The sequence below is a fragment of the Staurois parvus genome, unplaced genomic scaffold (assembly GCF_062004578.1).
Source record: "Staurois parvus isolate SC_StPar_1 unplaced genomic scaffold, SC_StPar_1.0 ptg000453l, whole genome shotgun sequence".
NCBI lineage: Eukaryota > Metazoa > Chordata > Amphibia > Anura > Ranidae > Staurois > Staurois parvus.
The window spans coordinates 2525805-2550000 of NW_028318249.1; the positions used below are offsets into that span (position 1 = coordinate 2525805).

General features: G+C 42.2%; 1 protein-coding gene across 1 annotated transcript in view; it reads left to right on the plus strand.

Moving 5' to 3' along the window:
- The first annotated feature begins 21703 nt into the window (after positions 1-21703).
- Positions 21704-24196, plus strand: part of SOX7 (SRY-box transcription factor 7) — a 10004-nt gene continuing 7511 nt past the window's right edge. The window contains exon 1 of the mRNA XM_089688755.1: positions 21704-22033. Within this exon, the coding sequence (XP_089544881.1) occupies positions 21805-22033 (229 nt within the window). The 5' untranslated portion in view covers positions 21704-21804. The remainder of the gene's footprint in view (positions 22034-24196) is intronic.

Genomic DNA, 24196 nt, shown 5'->3' on the forward strand with positions numbered 1-24196 from the left:
GGTTATTTAGTGGTTAAAGAATTATTAAAAAGAAGGAGGGGTTATGGAGAGAAGGAAAGGTTATTAAAAGGAGGATGGGGGAGGTGATTGGGGAGGGGTTATGGAAAGGATGAGGGGTTATTAAAAGGAGGATGGGGGAGGTGATGGGGAGGAGTTATGGAGAGGATGAGGGGTTATTGAAAAGAAGAGGAAGGATAAGATGAAGAGGAGTTATGGAGAGGATGAGGGGTTACGGAAAGGAGTAGGGGGAGGAGATGAAAAGGTGTGATGGAGATGAGGAGGGGTGTGGAGAGGTGGAGGGGTTGGGGAGATGAGGAGGGGTTTTTGAGCCTCTATCAGAGCATCCCAGTAGAAAAAATAGACCTCATTTTGTAACTATATGTTTAACATTAAATAGCCACAGCTCACTTTTACTGTGCTGTTTCATTAGTTAACTTAACCCATAGTGCTTTGGGAATCCTTGACAAGTATGACATGTTCATTTTTTCTAACATTGAAAAGCCTCGAAAACATTAATCTCAAAACACATAAATTAAATAAAAAAATAAAAATATTGAAAGGGTTAAAAATATTATTTGATTTTCCCAATAATAAGTTATAATAAATGTTCCAAATGAGTATGCCAGGGTTGAATTGATTTCACTTGTAGTCCCCTGCAGCCCTTCCCATTCCATTGAATGTATAAGAACATGCAATGATAAAAAATCTTAGAGACTGGACAACTTATTATGTAGAGTACCATGTACTGTATGTTATATCTTTATGTGTGTTTTTCTCACATTGATACAACTATGCCAGTTTATCTGTAGGAATTTCAAAGAGATCATCACAAATGATTGCTGAGTCTTTGACCTATTTTGCAAAAATTGGTCTCATATTGAAAAATAATTAGTGTTATTTGATTGTAAACAACATACTTCAATAAAAAGGTACTGATTAAAAAGAATAATTTTTTAAAACTTTTTTATACTTAGATAGGCAGATAGATAGATAATAGATGGAAGCTTGATATCAAAGATAGATAGATAAAGATAGATAGATAGATAGATAGATAGATAGATAGATAGATAGATAGATAGATAGATAGACAGATAAATTGATTATCAATAATAATAGCAGATCCCACTTTATTTTCTCCCCATTTATTCTCACTTCTGTTATCTGGATCTGAGATTTTTCCCTTCCTATAAGTGAATTTGTTTCAATATGGACTAACAGGAGTATCAGCTACATACGTTCTTTCTTTCAAGATTTACAGCTGTCTACATTGTAAAACTGTATGCTTAGGGGCAAATTCTATTGTAACTATTTTATATGTGGAGTTATATATTAATTTACTGTTATGTTATCTGTTGCATTTCTTTCTTTCCTTATTGTAAACAATGTAAGAAATGAATTATAAAAACAAGCCTCTTGTTGAATTCTGTAATTGTACACCCAGATGTGTCACTTGACTTGTGCCAGCATGTAATCTATGGGCTATGATAGTGGTCTCTAAATTGCGGCCCGGAGGCCAGATGTAGCGCTTTCCTTGCCTTTATCTGGCCCTTGGGCACTATTTTTCCCACTGACACCAACAATGGGACACTATTCCTCCACTGACACCAGTGATGAAGCATTCCACCCACTGATACCAATGATGGGGCACTATTCTTCCTACTGATACCAATGATGAAGCATTCCACCCACTGATACCAATGATGGGGCACTATTCCTCCACTGACACCAATGATGAAGCATTCCATCCACTGATACCAATGATGGGGCACTATTCCTCCTACTGCCACCAATGATTGGGTACTATTCCTCCTACTGATACCAATGATGAAACATTCCACCCACTGATACCAATGATGGGGCACTATTCCTCCTACTGCCACCAATGATTGGGTACTATTCCTCCTACTGATACCAATGATGAAGCATTCCACCCACTGATACCAATGATGGGACACTATTCCTCATATTGCCACCAATAATGGGGCACTATTCCTCCACTGACACCAATGATGAAGCATTCCATCCACTGATACCAATGATGGGGCACTATTCCTCCTACCGCCACCAATGATTGGGTACTATTCCTTCTACTGATACCAATGATGAAACATTCCACCCACTGATACCAATGATGGGGCACTATTCCTCCTACTGCCACCAATGATGGGGTACTATTTTTCCACTGACACCATTTATGAAGCATTCCACCCACTGATACCAGTGATGTGGCACTATTCCTTCCACTGATACCAATGATGGGACACTATTCCTCCCACTGACATCAGTGATGAGGCACTATTCCTCCTACTGCTACCAATGATTGGGCACTATTCCTTCCACTAATATCAATGATGGGGCATTGTTTGCCTTTTCAACTCACAATCACAACTCACAATCACCATGGTCCGGCCCCCTCAAAGTCTGAAGGACAATAAACTGGCCCTTTGTTTAGAAAGTTTGGAGACCCCTGGGCTATGACAACACTGAATGAAAATGGTTCTAGGATCCATAAAGTGCATCTTATCATCAAATCATTGATACAAAAGGGATTCATCAGAGTTTATATATTATATTAGACAAGACAAAAGGCTGTAAATAAGGTCATTTCTTTACTGAAACACATTAGCGTCAGTTGCTCTATGGAATATTTTATTCCTTGCATACAATAAAGAATATTGCTTTTTATTTCGCTTTGTCATTTTTTTTTTTATATTATATGAATATTTCTTTGTTTTATTGTGTTTTAATAAAATGTTTCAACCTAAGAACCTGGCTGGTGCTCGAAATTGTGTTTGAAAAAAGTTATTTTTTTGTATCGTATTAGAATTAGTGACTGCCATAAGAGTTACGTACAGGAATTGGACAATAAATGGAAGTGCTACATGATTTGCAGACGTGAAAGTGATGGCATGCTTCATGTTGAAAGCAGAAGTGATGTACTATTCTTCTGCTTCTGCTATGTGATGAGACACCTAGCTAACAGGTGGGAAGCCTCACGTTTGTCATTCACTGCGTGCACTGCTAGTAATACGGAGTCATGTCAGAGCTTACCGTGCTTCAAAGAGGGCAGATTGTTGGTGCCACTTAGCTGGTGCCTCTGTGATTGAAGTTGCCAATTTATTGGCCATGTTGCAAGGTACAGTATCAAAGGTTATGACGCAATATACAGTTTCTGGGAAAACGTCATCTGACAGGCATAAGTGCGGTCAAAAACAACTGCTGCAAAACTCTGCCTGCAGAGCTCAATCTCAGTTTTCACTGGACTGAGATTGAGCTCTGCAGTCACTTTTGCAGTAGGTGTTTTCTTATTCCGGGTCACATATCCTGTACAATGTCCTTTTGTCTCTCTTTCTTAGTTGACCATGTCAACCGTGCTTTTGTTTACCAGACATAATTTTCCTGGAAATTGTATATGCCACCGTTACCTTTGATACTGTACCTCGCCACACGGCAAATAAATTGGCAACTTCAATCACAGAGGCACCAGCTAAGCCAACAATCTGTCCTCTTTGAAGCTCGGTAAGCTCTGACATGACTCCCTATTACTAGCAGTGCAGGCAGTGAATGATGAAAGTGAGGCTTCCTATCTGCTAGCTAGATGTCTCATCACACAGCAGAAGCAAAAGAATGTTACATCACTTCCACCTCCAAAGCAAAACATGGCATCACTTTCACACCTGCAAATCATGTAGTGTTTCCATTTGTTGTCCAACCCCTGTATGTATACTCTTCGTAACAATTCTGAATGTTTATGTCCTGTCCTCATGCAATGGTTGGACTTTATCGCACTCATCACACTCATCACACTCCTCTTTATCAGCATTACCCTTTCTGTAGGTAACCTTCCCACAAATACCCCACATTGTGCATTGCATTTCATTATAGCACATCACAAACATAAATAATGCATCTTCTGCATTTTCTCAATGTTTCTCAGGTGAAAGAATCTGTAGTTTCTGATTGGGTGGAATAATCTTCAGGATCCTGGTCAGGTAGAAGAGTCTGCAGGGCAGAATATGTCAGCCACTGGTAAACAATTTGTGTAAATTACAGGATGATTTATGACTGATGACAGGATACAATTTATACTGTAGATATACATTTCAGTGTCTCCTCCTTGCCTCATATCTATCCAGGCTTGGCCTGTCTGTGCCTCCAATAGGGGGCGCTGAGCACGGCCTGCTACAATCCCCGAAACTGCTAGAAAGTTGGAGGAAAATGCCACACAAAGTGAGTCCCAGGCCTCTGAATTTGAAATGAGCTAGGCAGTCTGTGACTTTCTCAGAATGCCATGCCAACCTCTGACTGGTTGGTCATTTCCTGCTCATTGCAATGCCAGTCTAAGTGATTGCAATCATTTTTATAGTATGTCATCTTTTCACTAGGGATGAGCCAGATGTTCCTGGGTTGGGCTCACAGAACATGACTAAAGCTTGGTTTCTGATTCCATAATCCATGTTAAGAAAGAGCAATTGTAATATCTAGGCCAGTGTATCTCAGCCAGGGTGCCTTGACACCATGGGTGCCCTTTGAGTTCCCCTGGGGTGCCATGAGCATGGGACCCAGTTTGCTCTGGATCAGAAATGGATGAGAGGACTCTGTGATCCATGGGGGGAAGGAATCTTTGGTGATGGTAGGAATCTGATGTGATGGGGGTACTTTGATGTGGTGGAGGACTCTGTGGTGATTAGGGGCATCTGATGTTTAGGGGGAGCTCAAATGGTATAGGTAGACTCTGACTTGTAGGGGGACCTTTGATTTTATGGGGGCCTCTAATACGAAGGACGAACTATGATGTGAAGAGTTGGTGGTGGCTTTGATGTGATGGGGGGACCTGTAATGTGACGTGGGAAGGGGGAACCATGATATGAAGAGTTGGTGGTGGCATTGATGTGATGGGGAGACCTCTGATGTAACGGAGGAAGGGGGAACTATGATGTGAAGAGTTGGTGGTGGCATTGATGTGATGGGGAGACCCCTGATGTAACGGAGGAAGGGGGAACCATGATGTGAAGAGTTGGTGGTGGCATTGATGTGATGGGGGACCTCTAATGTGACAAGGGAAGGGGGAACCATGATGTGAAGAGTTGGTGGTGGCATTGATGTGATGGGGAGACCTCTGATGTAACGGAGGAAGGGGGAACTATGATGTGAAGAGTTGGTGGTGGCATTGATTTGATGGGGAGACCTCTGATGTAACGGAGGAAAGGGGAACCATGATGTGACGAGTTGGTGGTGGCATTGATGTGATGGGGGGACCTCTAATGTGACAAGGGAAGGGGGAACCATGATGTGAAGAGTTGGTGGTGGCATTGATGTGATGGCGAGACCTCTGATGTAACGGAGGAAGGGGGAACTATGATGTGAAGAGTTGGTGGTGGCATTGATGTGATGGGGAGACCTCTGATATAATGGGTGAAGGGGGAACTATGATGTGAAGAGTTGGTGGTGGCATTGATGTGATGGGGGGACCTCTGATGTGACGGGGAAGGGGGAACTATGATGTGAAGAGTTGGTGATGGCATTGATGTGATGGGGGAATCTCTGATGTGATGGGGGAACTATGATGTGAAGAGTTGGTGGTGGCATTGATGTGATGGGGTCCTCTAATGTGACGGGGAAATCTTCACTATCAAGATGACTGTGTGCATTGTAGCATCTCAGGTTTCCCATTGATACGTAAGAGATTGGGGAGCCCAGTAAGGATGCCACTGGCAGCATCGGCTTCCATGGACAGAGTGAGAGGAACTGATGTTGTTCCTTACACTGTATGATGTCAGAAGCTGGAAGTGACAAGGATTTTGTCACTTTCTGTTTCAGTTTCTTGGTTTGATCTGCTGCTTTGTAAGCAGAGCAGAGATCTGGGATCCAATAGACCCCAGATTTCTCCATAAAGAGGACCTTTCACAGCCCTTGCTATCACAAGGGATGTTGTTCATCCCTTGTGACAGCAATAAAAGTGATTTAAAAAAATTAAAGGTACAGTGTAAAAATTAAAAAGATTAAATAAAAGAAATAATAAAATAAAAAACACGCCCGGTCCCTTGCACATATGTAAATGTTGATAGCACCTCACATGTAAGGTATCACTGTGAACATCAGAGTGAGAGCAATGAAACCTCCTGTGTAACTCTAAATTGGTAACCTGTAAAGACTTTTAAAATGTTGCTTATTGATAATTTAATGTACTGTAGTTTGTTGCCGTTCCATGGCCATGCGCAATTTCAAAGCGTGACATGTTTGTTATCTATTTACCCCAAAAATTGGGTATTATATTGTGTTTTTGTTCACTAAAATTCATTAAAGTGTATTTTTTCCAAACAATTTGTGTCTAAAATACCTCTGTGCAAATACCGTGTGACAAAAAATTGTAACACCCACCATTATTTTCTCTAGAGCATCTGCTTAAAAAAATATATAATGTTTGGGGGTTCTAAGTAATTTTTTAGCAAAAAAAAAAAATGCTGATTTTTACATGTATGACAGAAATGTCAGACTTGGCCTGGGGGTTAAACATACATACACACTGCTCAAAAAAATGAAAGGAATACTTTGAAGACACATCAGATCTCAATGGGGAAAAGTCTCTTGCTGGATATCGATATTGATATGGACTGGGTAATGTGTTAGGAACATAAGGATGCCCCATCGTTTGATGGAAATGAAAATGATCGACCTACAGAGGAATGAATTCAAAGACACCCCGAAAATCAAAGTGAAAAAATGATGAAGCAGGCTAGTCCATTTTGCTGAAATTTCATTGCAGCAACTCAGAATGGTCCTCAGTAGTTTGTATGGTCCCCATGTGCTTATGTACATACTTGACAATGTTGGGACAAGCTCTTAATTAGACGATGGATTGTGTCCTGGGGTATTTCCTCCCAGATCTGGACCAGGGCATCACTGAGCTCCTGGACATTCTGAGGTGCAATCTGGCATTGTTGGATGGACTGAAACTTGATATCCCAGAGGTGTTCTATTGGATTTAGATCAGGCGAGCGTGGGGGGCCATTCAATGGTATCAATTTCTTCATCCTCCAGGAACTGCCTGCATACTCTGGTCACATGAGTGTCATGCACCAGGAGGAACCCAGGACCCACTGCACCAGCGTAGGGTTTGACAATGGGTCCAAGAACTTCATCCCGATACCTAATGGCAGTCAGGGTGCCATTGTCTAGCCTGTAGAGGTCTGTGCGTCCCTCCATGGATATGCCTCCCCAGACCATCACTGACCCACCACCAAAACCATCATGCTGAACGATGTTAGAGGCAGCATAACATTTTCCATGGCTTCTCCAGACCCTTTCATGTCTGTCAAATGTGCTCAGGGTGAACCTGCTCTCATCTGTAAAAAAGCACAGGGCGCCAGTGGTGGACCTGCCAGTTCTGGTGTTCAATGACAAATGCCAATCGAGCTCAAGGTGCCGGGCAGTGAGCACAGGGCCCACTAGAGGATGTAGGGCCTCATGAAGTCTGTTTATGATTGTTTGGTCAGAGATATTCACACCAGTTTACAAAAAGGAAGCCATTGACAGAAGCAAACATCAAAAAGATCAGTATCTAAATCAAAAGCAGTATAGAATACATCAAATTGGATGCAAAACATTATCTTTATTACGATCACAATGATCTTCTGAAGGATAGGCTTTAAACATGGTGAACGCACAGTCAACCAAGGCTGTAAATAAAGATTGTTGTGATTTACTTGAAAATAAAAATAGAAGCCAAGGTAATAAAAAAAGCAAAATTAACCTGTCAGATTTATAAATAAATATGGCCAACAGTGGAAGGAAGTGAGAGATGTACTGCAATCTCATTGGCATATATTAACTGCTAATTCCTGTATAGCGGAGATAGTGGGTAACAAGCCCCAAATTGTTGCAAAGAGAACATCTAATTTAAATGATCTTCTCGTACAATTGGAATTTAGGAAAATCTCTAAAGAAAATTGGCTGACCAAAATGGGAAAGACAACAGGGATGTTCCCATGTGACCATTGCCATATCTGTCCTTACGTACAGAAAAATCAAAGTTTCTCCAATGTAGATAAATCTAAGACATTTGAGATTAAAAGCTTCATAAACTGTTCAAGCAGTAGAATGATATATATGATTGAATGTTCTTGTGAGAAACTCTATAATGTAAGACTAAAAGGCCTCTAAGAATACGTATAGGAGAACGTTTACGAGACATTAGAAGTGATCAGAAAAATAAATACATCCGGGCAAAAATTTTCTCCTTAATCTATCACCTGGAAGAGGTGACTTTGATAGAGTTCTTTTACAGAGGGAGAAATTTTGGATTTATACACTGGGGACCCTGATACCCCAGGGATTAAATACTGAATTATTTTTTAAGTGTTTCCTTAAACAATGAACACAGCAAAAGTACAAGCAATGACTCTCTGTCCCTATATTGTTACTGTTTTATACATTAATAGTAATTTCTCCCATGTTATGATTCCCTAATGTGTTGTGGTGGTTGACTAGCCCACTCTATACCATACGGAGTGATATACTCTCTGCTGGCCATTCACCAATGATCTATGTAAATCAGTCCTTTTAATTTTGATTTAGACTCCTAGTTCTGATGAAGTCCGCGATGATTGGCGGACGAAACATGTCAACGTAGTGACATCATCACGTCCACGCATCACTGGCGCTGAAGTTTCCACGAAGCGGAAGATGTACGCCACACACCTCCATCTTGTATCCTTACTCGGCAAGACGGAAACGGATTGAAAAGCTCACACTCCCGGGAGCACCGATATCATCCTATTCAACTGCCAAGATTTTCACCAGTGGTAAGTAACCTCCACCATGCATAATGTTATGCTTTATATATGATATCAAATGGAACTTTTGTCCACAACTCAAAGAGGAATCCATTTACTACTTGTCCTCAATAAGGGCACATACGTACAGTGCAGGTTCACTCAATAACTTGATCAAGATTATTAATCACCTACAGATAGTAATATTTGTGGACTCTTCACTACCATATATATCAACAGGCGGGATCACCCCTCTCGTTGGAAGTTGATTACAAGATTGTTTTACTTCTCAACCCAAGCTTGGTCTTTACAGGTTTATTTGGGTATAAGCTCCTTTACTCTATTTGTTGATTATCTACGCTATAATTATCTCATCTCACTTGTTTGACTTACATATGTTTACTTACTTTAGATCTAAGCCTAATACTGTCATTTATAGCTACAACCTTATTCAAAGGGAAAATTGGCCGATGTTGATTGGCTTAGTATTGATAAATCCTTCATCTCCAGGTTACTTCAAAGATGATGAGACTTCATGAAGTTAACAAGTGCAATCAACAAACATTGAGCTTTATCTACATATGTTAATTACTAGACTATATCCTGCATTTGAGCTTCCATGACTACTATTTTTCCTTGATCTGAATTTATGTGGTGACTGTTTCTTCATTTATCACTCATTGCCATTATTGATCTTCCAGGAGTTATTTCATATGTTACTTCAACATCTAGAATCAATGAATTTGTTAAGGAGGTGAAGCCATTTATCCTTTTTCAGTCATGTTATCACTGGAAATCAGCAAGATATCTAGCTATGAAGACTTAATATCCTCATCACATTGGAAGTGAATGAATGAATCTTTGCAGTTTTATCGCCACTATTCATCATTGATGAAGTGTTTCTTCCCCCAGAAGGTTCACATTTATCGGTTACCTCACCCCACATTGTCTTACTATCATTCAGCTAAGTGAATGCGTTGGACTTTTTCTTTTGTTTTTGTTTTTAATACACTGTTTTTATTTTTTTATTTTTATTTTCTGATTGACTGTGTGTTCACCATGTTTCAAGCCTATCCTCCAGAAGATCATTGTCATCGTAATAAAGATAATGTTTTGAATACACTTTGATGTATTCTATACTCTGCTTTGGATTTAGATACTGATCTTTTTGCAGTTTGCTTCTGTCAACTGCTTCCTTTTTGTATGCTATGTGCTTGGTTAATAATCCATACCTCTACTTATGGTGAGTCAGAGAAGTTTTGATGATGATATGCCCCCCCTCCCTTTTTTAGTATACATTCACACCAGTGGCCTGCTGGATGTCATTTTGTAGGGTTCTGGCAGTGCTCATCCTGTTCCTCCTTGCACAAAGGAGCAGATACCGGTCCTGCTGATGGGTTAAAGCGGAGTTCCACCCAAAAGGGGAAATTCCACTTTAAAGATTGGTCCCCCGCTCCCCATTAAGGATTGGCACCTTTGGGGAGCGGGAGGGGGGGGAACCGGGTACCAAAATTTGACAGGTTCCCACTTCCGCTGCGATCACCTAGGTGATCGGAAACGGAAGTTGTCCTCCTTCCCTCCCTCCCCGAAGTCTTGTGTGACATGTGACAGGTCCCAGAAGACGAAGGGGCCATTCAGGAAGAGCAGTGCTACTCGCGCATGCGTAGTTGTCACCCAGCTGTGAAGCCACAAGCTGTCACAGCTGGGTGCCCTCACTGAAGATGCCGGCCTCCTAGAATACAGGACGGCCGGTGAAACGAGCTGCGGCGGGGGACAGGCGGGATCGTGGGACAGGTGAGTGGCTGTTTTTTAAAAGTCAGCAGCTACAGTTTTTGCAGCTGCTGACTTTAATTTTTTTACAGAGTGAGTGGAACTCTGCTTTAAGGACTTTCTACAGTCCTGTCCAACTCTCCCAGAGTAACTGCCTGTCTCCTGGAATCCCCTCTATGCTCTTGATACTATGCTGGGATACAGCAAACCTTCTGGCAATGTCACGTATTGATGTGCCATCCTGGAGGAGTTGGACTGCCTGTGCAACCTCTGTAGAATCCAGGTATCGCCTCATGCTACCAGTAGTGACACTGACCCTAGCCAAATGCAAAACTAGCTGAAAACAGCCAGAAAAGATGAGCAAGGAAACAAATGTCAGTGGTCTCCACCTGTAAAACCATTCTTGTTTTGGGGGTTGTCTCATTGTTGCCCATCTAGTGCACCTGTTGTTAATGTCACCAAAGCAGCTGAAACTGGTTAACAGCCCCCTCTGCTACTTAAGTGACCGGATCAATATCCCAGGAGTTTAACTGACTAGATGCTATAGAGAGAAAACAGGTTTAATGTTGAGGCATCTACAGCGAGGCTCTTTCTTTCCATACATCAGCATCAGAGGTTGGTCATCAGCTCTGAGGAAAGGGATTCGTCCCCGAAACGTGTCAGCCATTTGACCGCACTGACAGTGAGAACACCTTGCCCGCCGTTATGGCCATTGTCATTTTTCTATGCTTTTTAGATACATGCTTCGTCTGTGAGTATGTTTTTATTATTTCATTCCTACAATAAACCTTGGATAATGCACTAGGTGTGTGCGCCACCTGTTTTCTCTCTATCCAGTGGCTGATTTCCCCGTCTGAGGAGGGCTGCACCCCTGGAACATTTGGTTGTCGCTGTCCTGGTACCCTTGGCTTCCCTTTTGGCTGTGCATATCCTGAGGCGCTGGAGAGTACATACGATATCTGACTAGATGCTATACTCTGATTAGTAAATTTATCATCAATCATGTCTTCCAGCTACTATACATTACAAGACGTATCACATTTTTTATTTCAGAATAGAAATGTCTCTCCTCAGATGTCATAGTGGGTGCTGTGCCCTGTATAGTGCTGCCAGGGATCAGACTGGTCTGGGTTGCACTCTCCTGTAGGGTGAGCATACATCCAGAGAAAGGCAAGACCATGGAAATGTGTGTGAAGTATGTTATCTAAAGAATAACTGTGTATTTTCTAATTTTGACAGAATTATTGATACAGAAAGTACCTGACCCCCCCCCCCCCATGTTATGTCATGTGTGATATGGAATGTCTTTATACTGAAATATGTTTGTATGAGGTTTCCTCTTCCTAGGTATGTTATTGTTCTTCAGACAAAGTTCCCCAGAAATTTCCAGTAACAGAAAATTGCTACTGCTGTCATCTCTCCATCCATCAAATCGTATCTTATCTATTTATTCATCTATCCATCTATCTATCTATGTTTGATTTTCTCTGTAGATAGGAATGAGAGGAGTAATTTCAGCAAAATAATTTTCATAGTGAAGTTTTCCTGAAACAGAATTTTGCTCAGCTTTTTTTCCTTTTATTTATTTAGATTTTCCTTTTATTTCTTGTTTATCTAATTTTAATGTTATCTCTTGTATCTCTTATTATCTCTTAATTGTGTATTTGATTGTTATCAATGCATAGTTACTTTAAACTTTTTGTTTTACTTTATTTTTTCTTTCTTCCTGAAAGAAAAAAAAAGGTAAAATATTATATATAAAAATAAAATAAAAAGGTAAAAGATAATAAATCATAAATATAACAAGAAAAAATAAAAATAAATATAATAAAAATAAAATGATAAATAATAATAATAATAAAAGCTAATGAGGTCCAGGATAGTTGAAAGAAGCTTCTGTAACCCTCAGGGTCCATTTAAGGCTTTTTCATCCTTAAACCCTTGGCTCTGATGCCTCCTGACCCTTTAAGGAGTTTTAGATGCTGGGTGGTGGGGCAGGGTTTGTGTTCATGTGACCGCCGTTATTGGCTGTCACAGCAGTCACATGATCGGAAAGCTCCCAATTGCAAGTACACATCATGAGCTTTCCATTAGCCACCAGTAATTGTGCTGGGAGCACTCTTGGTGCGCGCTCTCGGAACAGTTCTTTTTTTTTTTTTTAATACGCATATTTGCGACCTCTTGGCATTAAGGTCCACCCACCAAGAGGCCACATATATGCATGAAGCCAGCAGGAAGGAGTTAAAAAACATCAAGACATCCAGCCGTTTTCTTTTACAGCCCAGTCACATTGGTTGCGACTTGGCATACAATTTGCTTGCCAGGCAACTTGCAAATTGTTTGCCAAGTCGCACCCTATTGTCCACTATTAGAGCGGTCATATTGGTGCGGTTTTGCCCAAATTTTCTAAAACTTTGTCCATAATTTTGGGAAATTAAAACTCCAAATTCTCACTATTCCCTATTGGTAATGAAATGTATTTAAAATTCTTAGGACAATCCCATTCTCTGTATGACTGAGAATTCCAAGTCTAGCGGTCATTGCTGGTAGCAGAACTGGGAATTTGCCAGAATGGGTGAGATATGGATGAGGTGTTGATATTAGCGCACCATTCAATATACATGTGGTACAAGGAACTGCTCCTTCCTGAGCCATAAGTAAAATGTTTGTCCGTAGCTACATGATCACAGAGACTAGAGCCATGTATACGTCAAACAGAATTAGCTCCCCCTGGCCATTGCCCATCTTCCTGGTCACTGCACTGGGATCCTTGGTGGGAGGTTTCCTTCCTTTCTGCCACACAAACCTAGAACAGACTAGAGTAGCTGCCCTTAGCAATCACATTCCAGTTCCAGTTAATTTAGGACAGAAGAAAAAGTAAAGATAATCTTTCACTGGTTGCTACAGGCAACAGTATATTTTTTTCTTTACTTTGGGTTTCTGGGAAGCTTGTATACCTAGCTGAATGGAGATACAGTGGCTGTATGGACACAGTTGCATATGCGAGATTGACAAGTGTGCAGGGGAGGGCAAGTGAAAACAGTGTGCATTTGGGGCTGTGCATCCATCCCTACACTCCTGTTAAATAAATGAGAACCTTTCCCTTACCCTAGAAAGCTACAATAACCCAAAAACATGACCCTTTACCACAGAAAGTTACAATAGCCAAAAACTGGACCCCTTCCCCTAGAAAGCTAAAATAACCAAGAACCACCCGTGTTTTGAATTTATAATATAACCAAGAACCTGTCTCCTTACCCTGGAAAGCTACATTGACCAAGAACCTACCCCTTATCATGGAAAGCTCCAATAGCCAAGTTTGTGAACTTTTACCCCTGAAAGCTATAATACCCAAGAACCTGACCCCTTACCATAGAAAGCTACAATAACCAAGGACCTGCCCTTTTACCCTCAAAAGGTACAATAACCCTAGAAATCTATAATGGCCAAGAACCTGACCCTTTACTGTGGAAAGCTACAATAACAAAGAAAGAAAGCTACAATAACCAACAACCTGACCTTTACCCTAGAAAGCTACAATAGCCAAGAACATGACCCTTTACCCTTGAAAGCTATAATAACCAAGAGTCCTTACAATAGAAACAAAGCTGGAATAAGCAGGAACCTGACCCTTTACCCCCAAGAGGTACTATAGCCAAAAAGAGCGAAGTCAGCGCGTGCTGAAGCGCACAGTGCGCAGAAGTCGCCAACTGTCTGCAGAGTCAATAGCTAAAGACCTCCAAACTTTCTGTGGCCTTCAGATTAGCACAACAACAGTGCGTAGAGAGCTTCATGGAATGGGTTTCCATGGCCGAGCAGCTGCATCCAAGCCTTACATCACCAAGTGCAATGCAAAGCGTCAGATGCAGTGGTGTAAAGCACGCCACCACTGGACTCTAGAGCAGTGGAGACGTGTTCTCTGGAGTGACCAATCACGCGTCTCTGTCTGGCAATCCGATGGATGTGTCTGGGTTTGGCGGTTGCCAGAAGAATGGTACTTGCCTGACTGCATTGTGCCAAGTGTAAAGTTTGGTGGCGGGGGGATTATGGTGTCGGGTTATTTTTCAGGGGTTGGGCTTGGCCCCTTAGTTACAGTGAAGGGAACTCTTACGGCATCAGCATACCAAGACATTTTGGACAATTTCATGCTCCCAACTTTGTGGGAAGAGTTTGGGGATGGCCCCGTCCTGTCCCAACATGACTATGCACCAGTGCACAAAGCAAGGTCCATAAAGACATGGATGAGCAAGTATGGGGTGGAGAAACTTGACTGGCCTGCACAGAGTCCTGACCTCAACCCAATAGAACACTTTTTGGATGAATTAGTGCGGAGACTGCAAGCCAGGCCTTCTCCTCCGACATCAGTGCCTGACCTCACAAATGCGTTTCTGGAAGAATGGTCAAACCTTCCCATAGACACAATCCTAAACCTTGTGGATGGCCTTCCCAGAAGAGTTGAAGCTGTTATAACTGCAAAGGGCGGGGCCAACTCAATATTGAACCCTACGGACTAAGACTGGGATGCCATTAAAGTTCATGTGCGTGTAAAGGCAGGTGTCCCGATACTTTTGGCAATACAGTGAGGAACAGAAGTATTTGAACACCCTGCGATTTTGCAAGTTCTCCCACTTAGAAATCATGGAGGGGTCTGAAATTCACATTGTAGGTGCATTCCCACTCTGAGAGACAGAATTTAAAAAAAAATTCAGGAAATCACATTGTATGATTTTTAAAGAATGTATTTGTCTTGCACTGCTGAACATAAGTATTTGAACACCTGAGAAAATCAGTGTTAATATTTGGTACAGAAGCCTTTGTTTGCAATTACAGAGGTCAAACGTTTCCTGTAGTTCTTGACCAGGTTTGCACACACTGCAACAGGGATTTTGGCCCACTCCTCCACACATATCTCCTCTAGATCTGTCAGGTTTCGGGGCTATCGCTGAGCAACACGGAGTTTCAGCTCCCTCCAAAGATGTTCTATTGGATTTAGGTCTGAAGACCGGCTAGGCCACTCCAGAACCTTGATATGCTTCTTACGGAGCCACTCCTTGGTTATCCTGGCTGTGTGCTTCGGGTCGTTGTCATGTGGGAAGACCCAGCCACAACCCATCTTCAATGCTCTGACTGAGGGAAGGAGGTTATTGCTCAAAATCTCACAATAAATGGCCCCATTCATCCTCTCCTTAATACAGTGCAGTCGTCCTGTCCCCTTCGCAGAAAAGCACCCCCACAGCATGATGTTACCACTCCCATGCTTCACAGTAGGGATGGTGTTCTTGGGATGCAACTCATCCTTCTTTTTCCTCCAAACACGACGAGTGACGTTTAGACCAAAAAGTTCTACTTTGGTCTCATCTGACCACATGCTTTTCTCCCATGCCTCCTCTGGATCATCCAGATGGTCATTAGCAAACTTCAGACAGGCCTGGACATGTGATGACTTGAGCAGGGAAACCTTCCGTGCAATGCATGATTTGAAACCATGACGGCGTAGTGTTCTACCGACAGTGACCTTTGAAACTGTGGTCCCAGCTCATTTTTAGTCATTGACCAGCTCCTCCCTTGTAGTTCTGGGCTGATTCCTCACCTTTCTATCAGTGATACCCCATGAGGTGAGATCTTGCATGGAGCCCCAGTCCGAGGGAGACTGACAGTCTTCTATAGCCTCTTCCATTTTCTAACAATTGCTCCAACAGTTGATCTATTTTCACCAAGCTGCTTGGAAATTGCCCTGTAGCCCTTTCCAGCCTTCTGGAGGTCCACAATTTTGTCTCTGGTGTCTTTTGACAGCTCTTTGGTCTTGCCCATGGTAGTAGTTGGCGTCTGACTGACTGTGGGGTGGACAGGTGTCTTTAAAGAGCTCAGACAGGTGCTACTAAGTTAGATTAATGAGTGGAGTAGAGGTGGACTTTTTAAAGGCACAGTAACAGGTCTTTGAGAGCCAGAATTCTTGCTGTTTCTTAGGTGTTCAAATACCTATGTTCAGCAGTGCAAGACAAATAAATTCTTTAAAAATCATACAATGTGATTTCCTGATTTTTTTTTTTTAATTCTGTCTCTCAGAGTGGGAATGCACCTACAATGTGAATTTCAGACCCCTCCATGATTTCTAAGTAGGAGAACTTGCAAAATCGCAGGGTGTTCAAATACTTCATGTCTGTATGAGAGGCGGGCCTTAATGTCACCTCCACTGTTCTGACAGTTCCCAGTCTGACAGATTGGGCTCCTGATTATGTGACCACTGCAATTCCCAATCAGAGTGGAACTTTGCCTCTCATCTTCCAGAACCCCTTAAAGGGCCAGTAGGAGCCAGCACCAATGGATAGGTTACTGTCTCTTTCTTTTTTTGGACATATACAGTCATGGCCGAAATTGTTGGCACCCTTGATATTTCTCCAGGAAATCATGTATTTCTCACGAAACGTATTGCATTAACACATGTTTTGCTATACACATGTTTATTCCCTTTGTGTGTATTGGGACAAAACAAAAAAAGGGAGGAAAGAAAGCAAATTCGACATAATGTCACACAAACCTCCAAAAATGGGCTGGACAAAAGTATTGGCACCCTTTCACAACTGCGGATAAATAAGAATGTTACAAGCATGTGATGCTCCTGTAAACTCACCTGGGGCAAGTAACAGGTGTGGGCAATATAGAAATCACACCTGAAAGCAGATAAAAAGGAGAGACGTTCACTTAACCTTTGCATTGTGTGTCTGTCTGTGCCACACTAAGCATGGACAACAGAAAGAGGAGACGAGAACTGTCTGAGGACCTGAGAACCAAAATTGTGGCAAAATATCAACAATCTCAAGGTTACAAGTCCATCTCCAGAGAACTAGATTTGCCTTTGTCCACAGTGCGCAACATTATCAAGAAGTTTGCAACCCATGGCACTGTAGCTAATCTCCCTGGTCGTGGACGGATGAGGAAAATTGATGAAAGATTGCAACGCAGAATAGTCCGGATGGTGGATAAGCAGCCCCAAACATGTTCCAAAGACATTCAAGCTGTCCTGCAGGCTCAGGGAGCATCAGTGTCAGCGCGAACTATCCGTCGACATTTAAATGAAATGAAACGCTATGGCAGGAGACCCAGGAGGACCCCACTGCTGACACAGAGACATAAAAAAGCAAGACTACAGTTTGCCAAAATGTACTTGAGTAAGCCAAAAGCCTTCTGGGAAAACGTCTTGTGGACAGATGAGACCAAGATAGAGCTTTTCGGTAAAGCACATCATTCTACTGTTTACCGAAAACGGAATGAGGCCTACAAAGAACAAAACACAGTACCTACGGTAAAATATGGTGGAGGTTCAATGATGTTTTGGGGTTGTTTTGCTGCCTCTGGCACTGGGTGCCTTGACTGTGTGCAAGGCATCATGAAATCTGAGGATTACCAAAGGATTTTGGGTCGCACTGTAGGGCCCAGTGTCAGAAAGCTGGGTTTGCGTCCAAGATCCTGGGTCTTCCAGCAGGACAATGACCCCAAACATACGTCAAAAAGCACTCAGAAATGGATGGCAAAGAAGCGCTGGAGAGTTCTGAAGTGGCCAGCAATGAGCCCAGATCTAAATCCCATTGAACACCTGTGGAGAGATCTTAAAATTGCTGTTGGGAAAAGGTGTCCTTCCAATAAGAGAGACCTGGAGCTGTTTGCAAAGGAAGAGTGGTCCAAAATTCCGGGTGAGAGGTGTCAGAAGCTTATTGATGGTTATAGGAAGCGACTGATTTCAGTTATGTTTTCCAAAGGGTGTGCAACCAAATATTAAGTTAAGGGTGCCAATACTTTTGTCCAGCCCATTTTTGGGGTTTTGTGTGACATTATGTCATATTTGCTTTTCTGCCTCTGTTTTATATTTGTTCCAATACATACAAAGGGAATAAACATGTGTATAGCAAAACATGTGTTAATGCAATACCTTTTTTGTGTGAAATACTTGATTTTCAGGAAAAATATCAAGGGTGCCAACAATTTCGGCCATGACTGTAAGTATATGTCCAGCAAAATGAAAATTTATTTTTGTTATGGATGAAGTGGAAAAGCGTTTTACTGCTATCTGCTGCTATTTACAGTAGATTTCCTCTAACTGTGTCAGTGACAAAAATTTAAATGAACGAGAAGTGAAGGGAACGCAAAGAACAGTGCCTACAGAAATAAAAATTCCTCTTTAGTAGAGTGGGGAAGAGAAAATGCTACTTGCCTGGCTGTTATGGAGAATTATCTTCAGCAGTTTCTGAGTCACTGACCCGGAACATGTTTGCTGATCAGGAAAGTCAGAAGTCCTTTTTTGTGTGTTTGTTTTTGGTCAGATACTCAAGGAGAGTGAATTACTAAAGAGTGCCATTTGCACTAAGCCAGGTAGATATGTGTTGACTCTGAACAATCATGCAGCAAAATGTAGAGCCAGATTCCAGGCTATTTTTTTAAATTGTCCCTCAAAGAGTTAAAACAAAAAAAAAATGTCAGGCTGCATTATTGACTTTTAATTAGAGCACCTCTTCTTCATCACAAGGATGACTTAAATGACACCCAGGCATCCTCTCCGGCTCTCCAGGACTCTATTGGTGAGATCTCTGCACTGAAACTCTGTACACCTGCTGTACCCATTATGAGGGGTTCCCACCTTCCCTGTGCTGAGTTCTCAGGTCTGTACACCTGCTGTGCCCATTATGAGGGGTTCCCACCTTCCCTGTGCTGCGTTCTCAGATCTGTACACCTGCTGTATGCATTATGAGGGGTTCCCACCTTCCCTGTGCTGAGTTCCCAGGTCTGTACACCTGCTGTGCCCATTATGAGGGGTTCCCACCTTCCCTGTGCTGAGTTCCCAGGTCCGCACAACTGCTGTCTCATTATAAGGGGTTTCTACCATCTCTGCCCCATGTTCCTGCTCCATGTTCCTGGGTCTGAACAGCTGCTGTGCCCATTTTGAGGGGTTCCCACCATCCCTGCGCTGAGCTCGTACACCTGCTGTGTTCTCTTTATAAGAAGTTCCCATTTACTGCACACCTTCTTTGCCCATCATGAGGGGCTACCCAGGGGCGTATTTACCACAAGGCATTTGCCTAGGGTGGCATTTTTCAAGGGGGCAGCACCCCCCCCCCCCCAGAAGAAGGGATGAAAGAAGGGACACGTGCACCACGGGAACCAGGTGGGATCATAGAGAGGCTATGGTCTGCCTCATGGTGTATGTAGGGCCTGACTCTCGTTCCCGGGGATGTCCGGAGCTGTGAAGATGAGTGTCTCTCTATCACTGGGGGGGGGGGTTGTAGAAGGCTCTCCCGAGTGGGGGGCAGGGGTGTTGTTGGTAAATGTCAGGCTTTCTCCGCAGGAGGGGGTACGGGGGGTTGTTTTGGTCGGTGTCTGTGGGGGCAGACAATTTTTGTGTTGCCTAGGGTAGCACAAAACCTAAATACACCACTGGGGCTACCACCATTGCTCTGTTGAGTTCCCAGGTCTACACACCTCCCTGTCCCCATTATGAAAGGTTCCAACCGTACCCGTGTAAGTTCCAGAGTCTGCACACCATTATTCACCCTATCCAGGGTCTGCACCCTTGCTCTGCCCATTATATGGTGTTCCCACCATCCCTGCACTGAGGTACAGGATCTGTACACCTACTGTGCCTATTATGAATGGTTCCAACCCGCCCTGTGTAAGTTCTTGAGTCTGCACACCTGTTGTTACCACTATTAAAGGGTTCCCACCAGGGGTGGACTGGCAACTCATGGGGCCCCCAGGCAATAGGGGATCATGGGGCCCCTGTGTCCTCGCCCACAATCAAACCACACCCAAAAAAGCCTATGAAAAGGTACCAGGGGCATCTCATGGGGCCCCCTACTGACCCAGGGCCCTCGGGCACTGCCCGAGTTCCCAAATGGTCAGTCCGCCCCTGGTTCCCACCATACCTGCACTGAGTTCCCAGGTCTGCACACCTGCTGTGCCCATTATGAAGGGTTCCCACCATCTCTGCAGGATTTTGCACTTATTGTATATTACAGAGAATGTAACAGGAGGACCTGGGACACACAAAGGTGGGTGAGGTCATCCAAAACGCCAAAGTGATCAGAAAGCTGAGAATCCAGAATTATGGCAAGAAATATAAAAATCCAGGGGCAGAATCAGTGCACCAGCTTTCTCCTGTGGATAAAACTTCAGTTTTTGTTTGGCTGACACTTTAAAGTGAATTGATCACCTAAAATTCAATGATCAATATAAAACAATACTGTCATGCTATTAACATGATGTAAATAAATGTTTAATGTAAACTCTATGCCCAAACCATGGCAACACACCCTTGACCCTTGATGTATATGAGACCCTTGGTGTACATGGGACCCTTGGTGTACAGAAGATCCTTGGTGTATATGGGATCCTTTGTGTATATGGGACCCTTGGTGTATATGGGATCATTGGTGTATATGGGACCCTTGGTGTATATGGGATCATTGGTGTATATGGGACCCTTGGTGTATATGGGATCCTTGGTGAATATGGGATCTTTGGTGTACATGGGACCCTTGGTGTACATGGGACCCTTGGAGCAGGGGCGGACTGACCATTGGAGCACTCGGGCACTGCCCGAGGGCCCGGGGTCATTAGTGGGCCCCATAAAATGCCCCTGGTACCTTTTATAGGCTTTTTTGGGTGTGTTTTGAGTGTGGGCAAGGACACAGGGGCCCCATGATCCCCAATTGCCCGGGGGCCCCATGAGTTGTCAGTCCGCCCCTGCCTTGGAGTATATGGGATCCTTGGTGTATATGGGATCCTTGGTGTATATGGGATCTTTGGTGTATATAGGACCTTTGGTGCATATGGGATCCTTGGTGTATATGGGACCCTTGGTGTATATGGGACCATTGGTATATATGGGATCCTTGGTGTATATGGGACCATTGGTGTATATGGGATCCTTGGTGTATATGGGACAGATTCTATAGGAAGTAAAGCATGCCAGTGTATAGTAGACAGAGTGTGTTGGCTGAAGCACGTTTTCTTGGTGTTGGAGGAGCAGTTACAGCCTGGGGCTGGAGGTAAGGTTGTGTCATATTTTTTTTTCACAGCTCTTGGGAGGAGCTGCACTGCTGAAGACTTTTACTCATTGGAGGAAACGTGTTCTCAAGAGCTGATAAATGACCCGGACTGCCAGGAACTGTCTGCACACTCTTTAAGGAGTGCCTGGGAGAGTCAGGAGCGACCAGGAAGGAACAGCTCACATCCCTCCAGCAGACCTGACACTCAGCAGGGAGCAGCTATGACTACACTCATGGGCTCCTACTCATGGTCGGAAGGCTTGGACTGCTCTACCATGGATGGAGACCTTTCAGATGGACTGTCCCCTCATAGGTCCCCCCGGGAGAAGGGCTCAGAGACCCGCATCAGGAGACCCATGAATGCCTTCATGGTTTGGGCAAAGGATGAGAGGAAGAGGCTGGCAGTGCAGAACCCCGACCTCCACAATGCGGAGCTCAGCAAGATGCTGGGTAAGATATGGGCGACCATGGTGGACCTCATCTACTGGACCTCATCTGCTGGAGGTTCTTCTGTGATACCAACCGGTCCATTGAATGTCATTGAACCCATCTACCTATACCATTACTTCTTCTTCTTCTAAATATTAATAATGATGGATCATGCTATCAGTCTATTTATCAATCTATCTATCTATCTATCTATCTATCTATCTATCTATCTATCTATCTATCATCTATCTTTCTTTCTATCTATCTATCTATCTATCTATCTATCTATTCATATCTATATATCTATCTATCTATCTATCTATCTGTCTATCTATCTATCTATCCATCTATCAATCAATCATATATCTATGTATTTTAATTTAATTTCCTTATGTAGTTACCGCTGTGTCTTCTTCTAATTTTTAACAATTATAAATAATTCATTGGTCGGTCTATCTATTTATCTATCTATCTATCTATCTGTCTATTTATCTGTTTATTTTAATATCTATTTATATATTTTTATTTTCTTTCTGCATCCACCTACCTCCCTCTTCTTGTATGTATTAATAATTATAGATACATCTAACTATCTATCTATCTATCTATCTATCTATCTATCTATCTATCTATCTTTCTGTTTATTATCATATCTATTTATATATTGTAATTTTCTTTCTGCATTCACCTACCTCTCTCTTCTTTTAAGTTTTAATAATTGTAGGTAATCCTCCTAGTCTATCTATCTATATATACACTATATATGTTTTATTGTTCTTTCCATCTACATCTCTCTCTCTTTAGAATCCTTCTAAATTAAAACCCAAAATAATAATGAGGCTGATTCACCAAAGGAGTTGAGAATGTTCATTTGAAGTATCCAATCATATGAAATTCCGGTATATTATTTTTATTTGCCCATCGCTGTACTGTCCCACCTTTATACTGTAAAGCCCTCCACAAACTGTTGGCGCTTTATAAATCCTGAATAATAATAATAATAATATTAATAGAAGTAATTGTTTTATTTTATTGAACATTCTCAGCTCATTTATTAACAAAGCATCTCTCTCTCTGTCTCTCTCTCTCTCTCTCTCTTCGATCCTATCTATTATCTACCTATCATTTTATCTGTCTTCTGTTTCTGTCTTTCTTTGTATATATATCTTCAGAAATGTACATATTAATTATTCCTTGAGCAAATCTGTTAATATCAAAACAATAATAGTTTGCTAAAATGTGACAACATCAACCAACATAGAACACAACTGGATTAATCCACTCTATCTATCTATCTATCTATCTATCTATCTATCTATCTATCTATCTATCTATCCATATCTATAGATCTATTCATCTCTCTCTCTCTCTCTCTCTCTCTCTCTCTCTCTCTCTCTCTCTCTATCTGTCTATCTTGATTATGGTTGCATTCACTAAATTAAAATGTATCAACATCGAATTAATAGAGCTTGTCAAGTTGTGACAGTGGGCAGAAAAAAATAAAAAAATAAAACACACCTTAAGTATAAAATTGAGACAAAGCAGACAGATAGTTCTGCTTGCCATGCCAACTTAAGGGTTAATTACCTAAAAGAAAAAAAAAAGAAAACAGAAAAAACTGGCATGTTGATTGGTTGCTTCTATGGATCACAAACTGACAACCCTGCAGGAAGAAGTTTTTTTTTTCAGTTTCTTTGTTATTAACATGTGACAAAATGCGAGGATCAAGGAGTGCAGTACAGAATGTGTGCTTCGATATAGGACGCTTGGGAGTTTTGAGAACTATAAGTCCCAGCATGCTGTGACAGCCTAGTATATTATTCTATACCATAAGTGACAGAAGTATTCTAAACTTTTCTGTAACATTCTGTCTGGCTCTCATTCTGACTCTGCTCCTTCACTGGATTTGTTAGTCCTGTATGTATAGGGATCTCTTGAATATTGCAGCATTAATAAAACACCCACGGGGGGGGGGTACTTCTAGGGGCACCTATAACATATTATTATTAGAAGAAGGGAGAATGCTTAGTTATAAGGGGAGTATTCTACACATATAGGGGTACAGCACATAAAGAGGTGAAAGGGGAGGACAACTGGCTCCAAAAAAGAGCACATGGGGAAGGTGGAAGAGAATTAAAAAGAAAAGACTGTAAGAAGGAGATTGTAGAGATGATTGTTATGAAG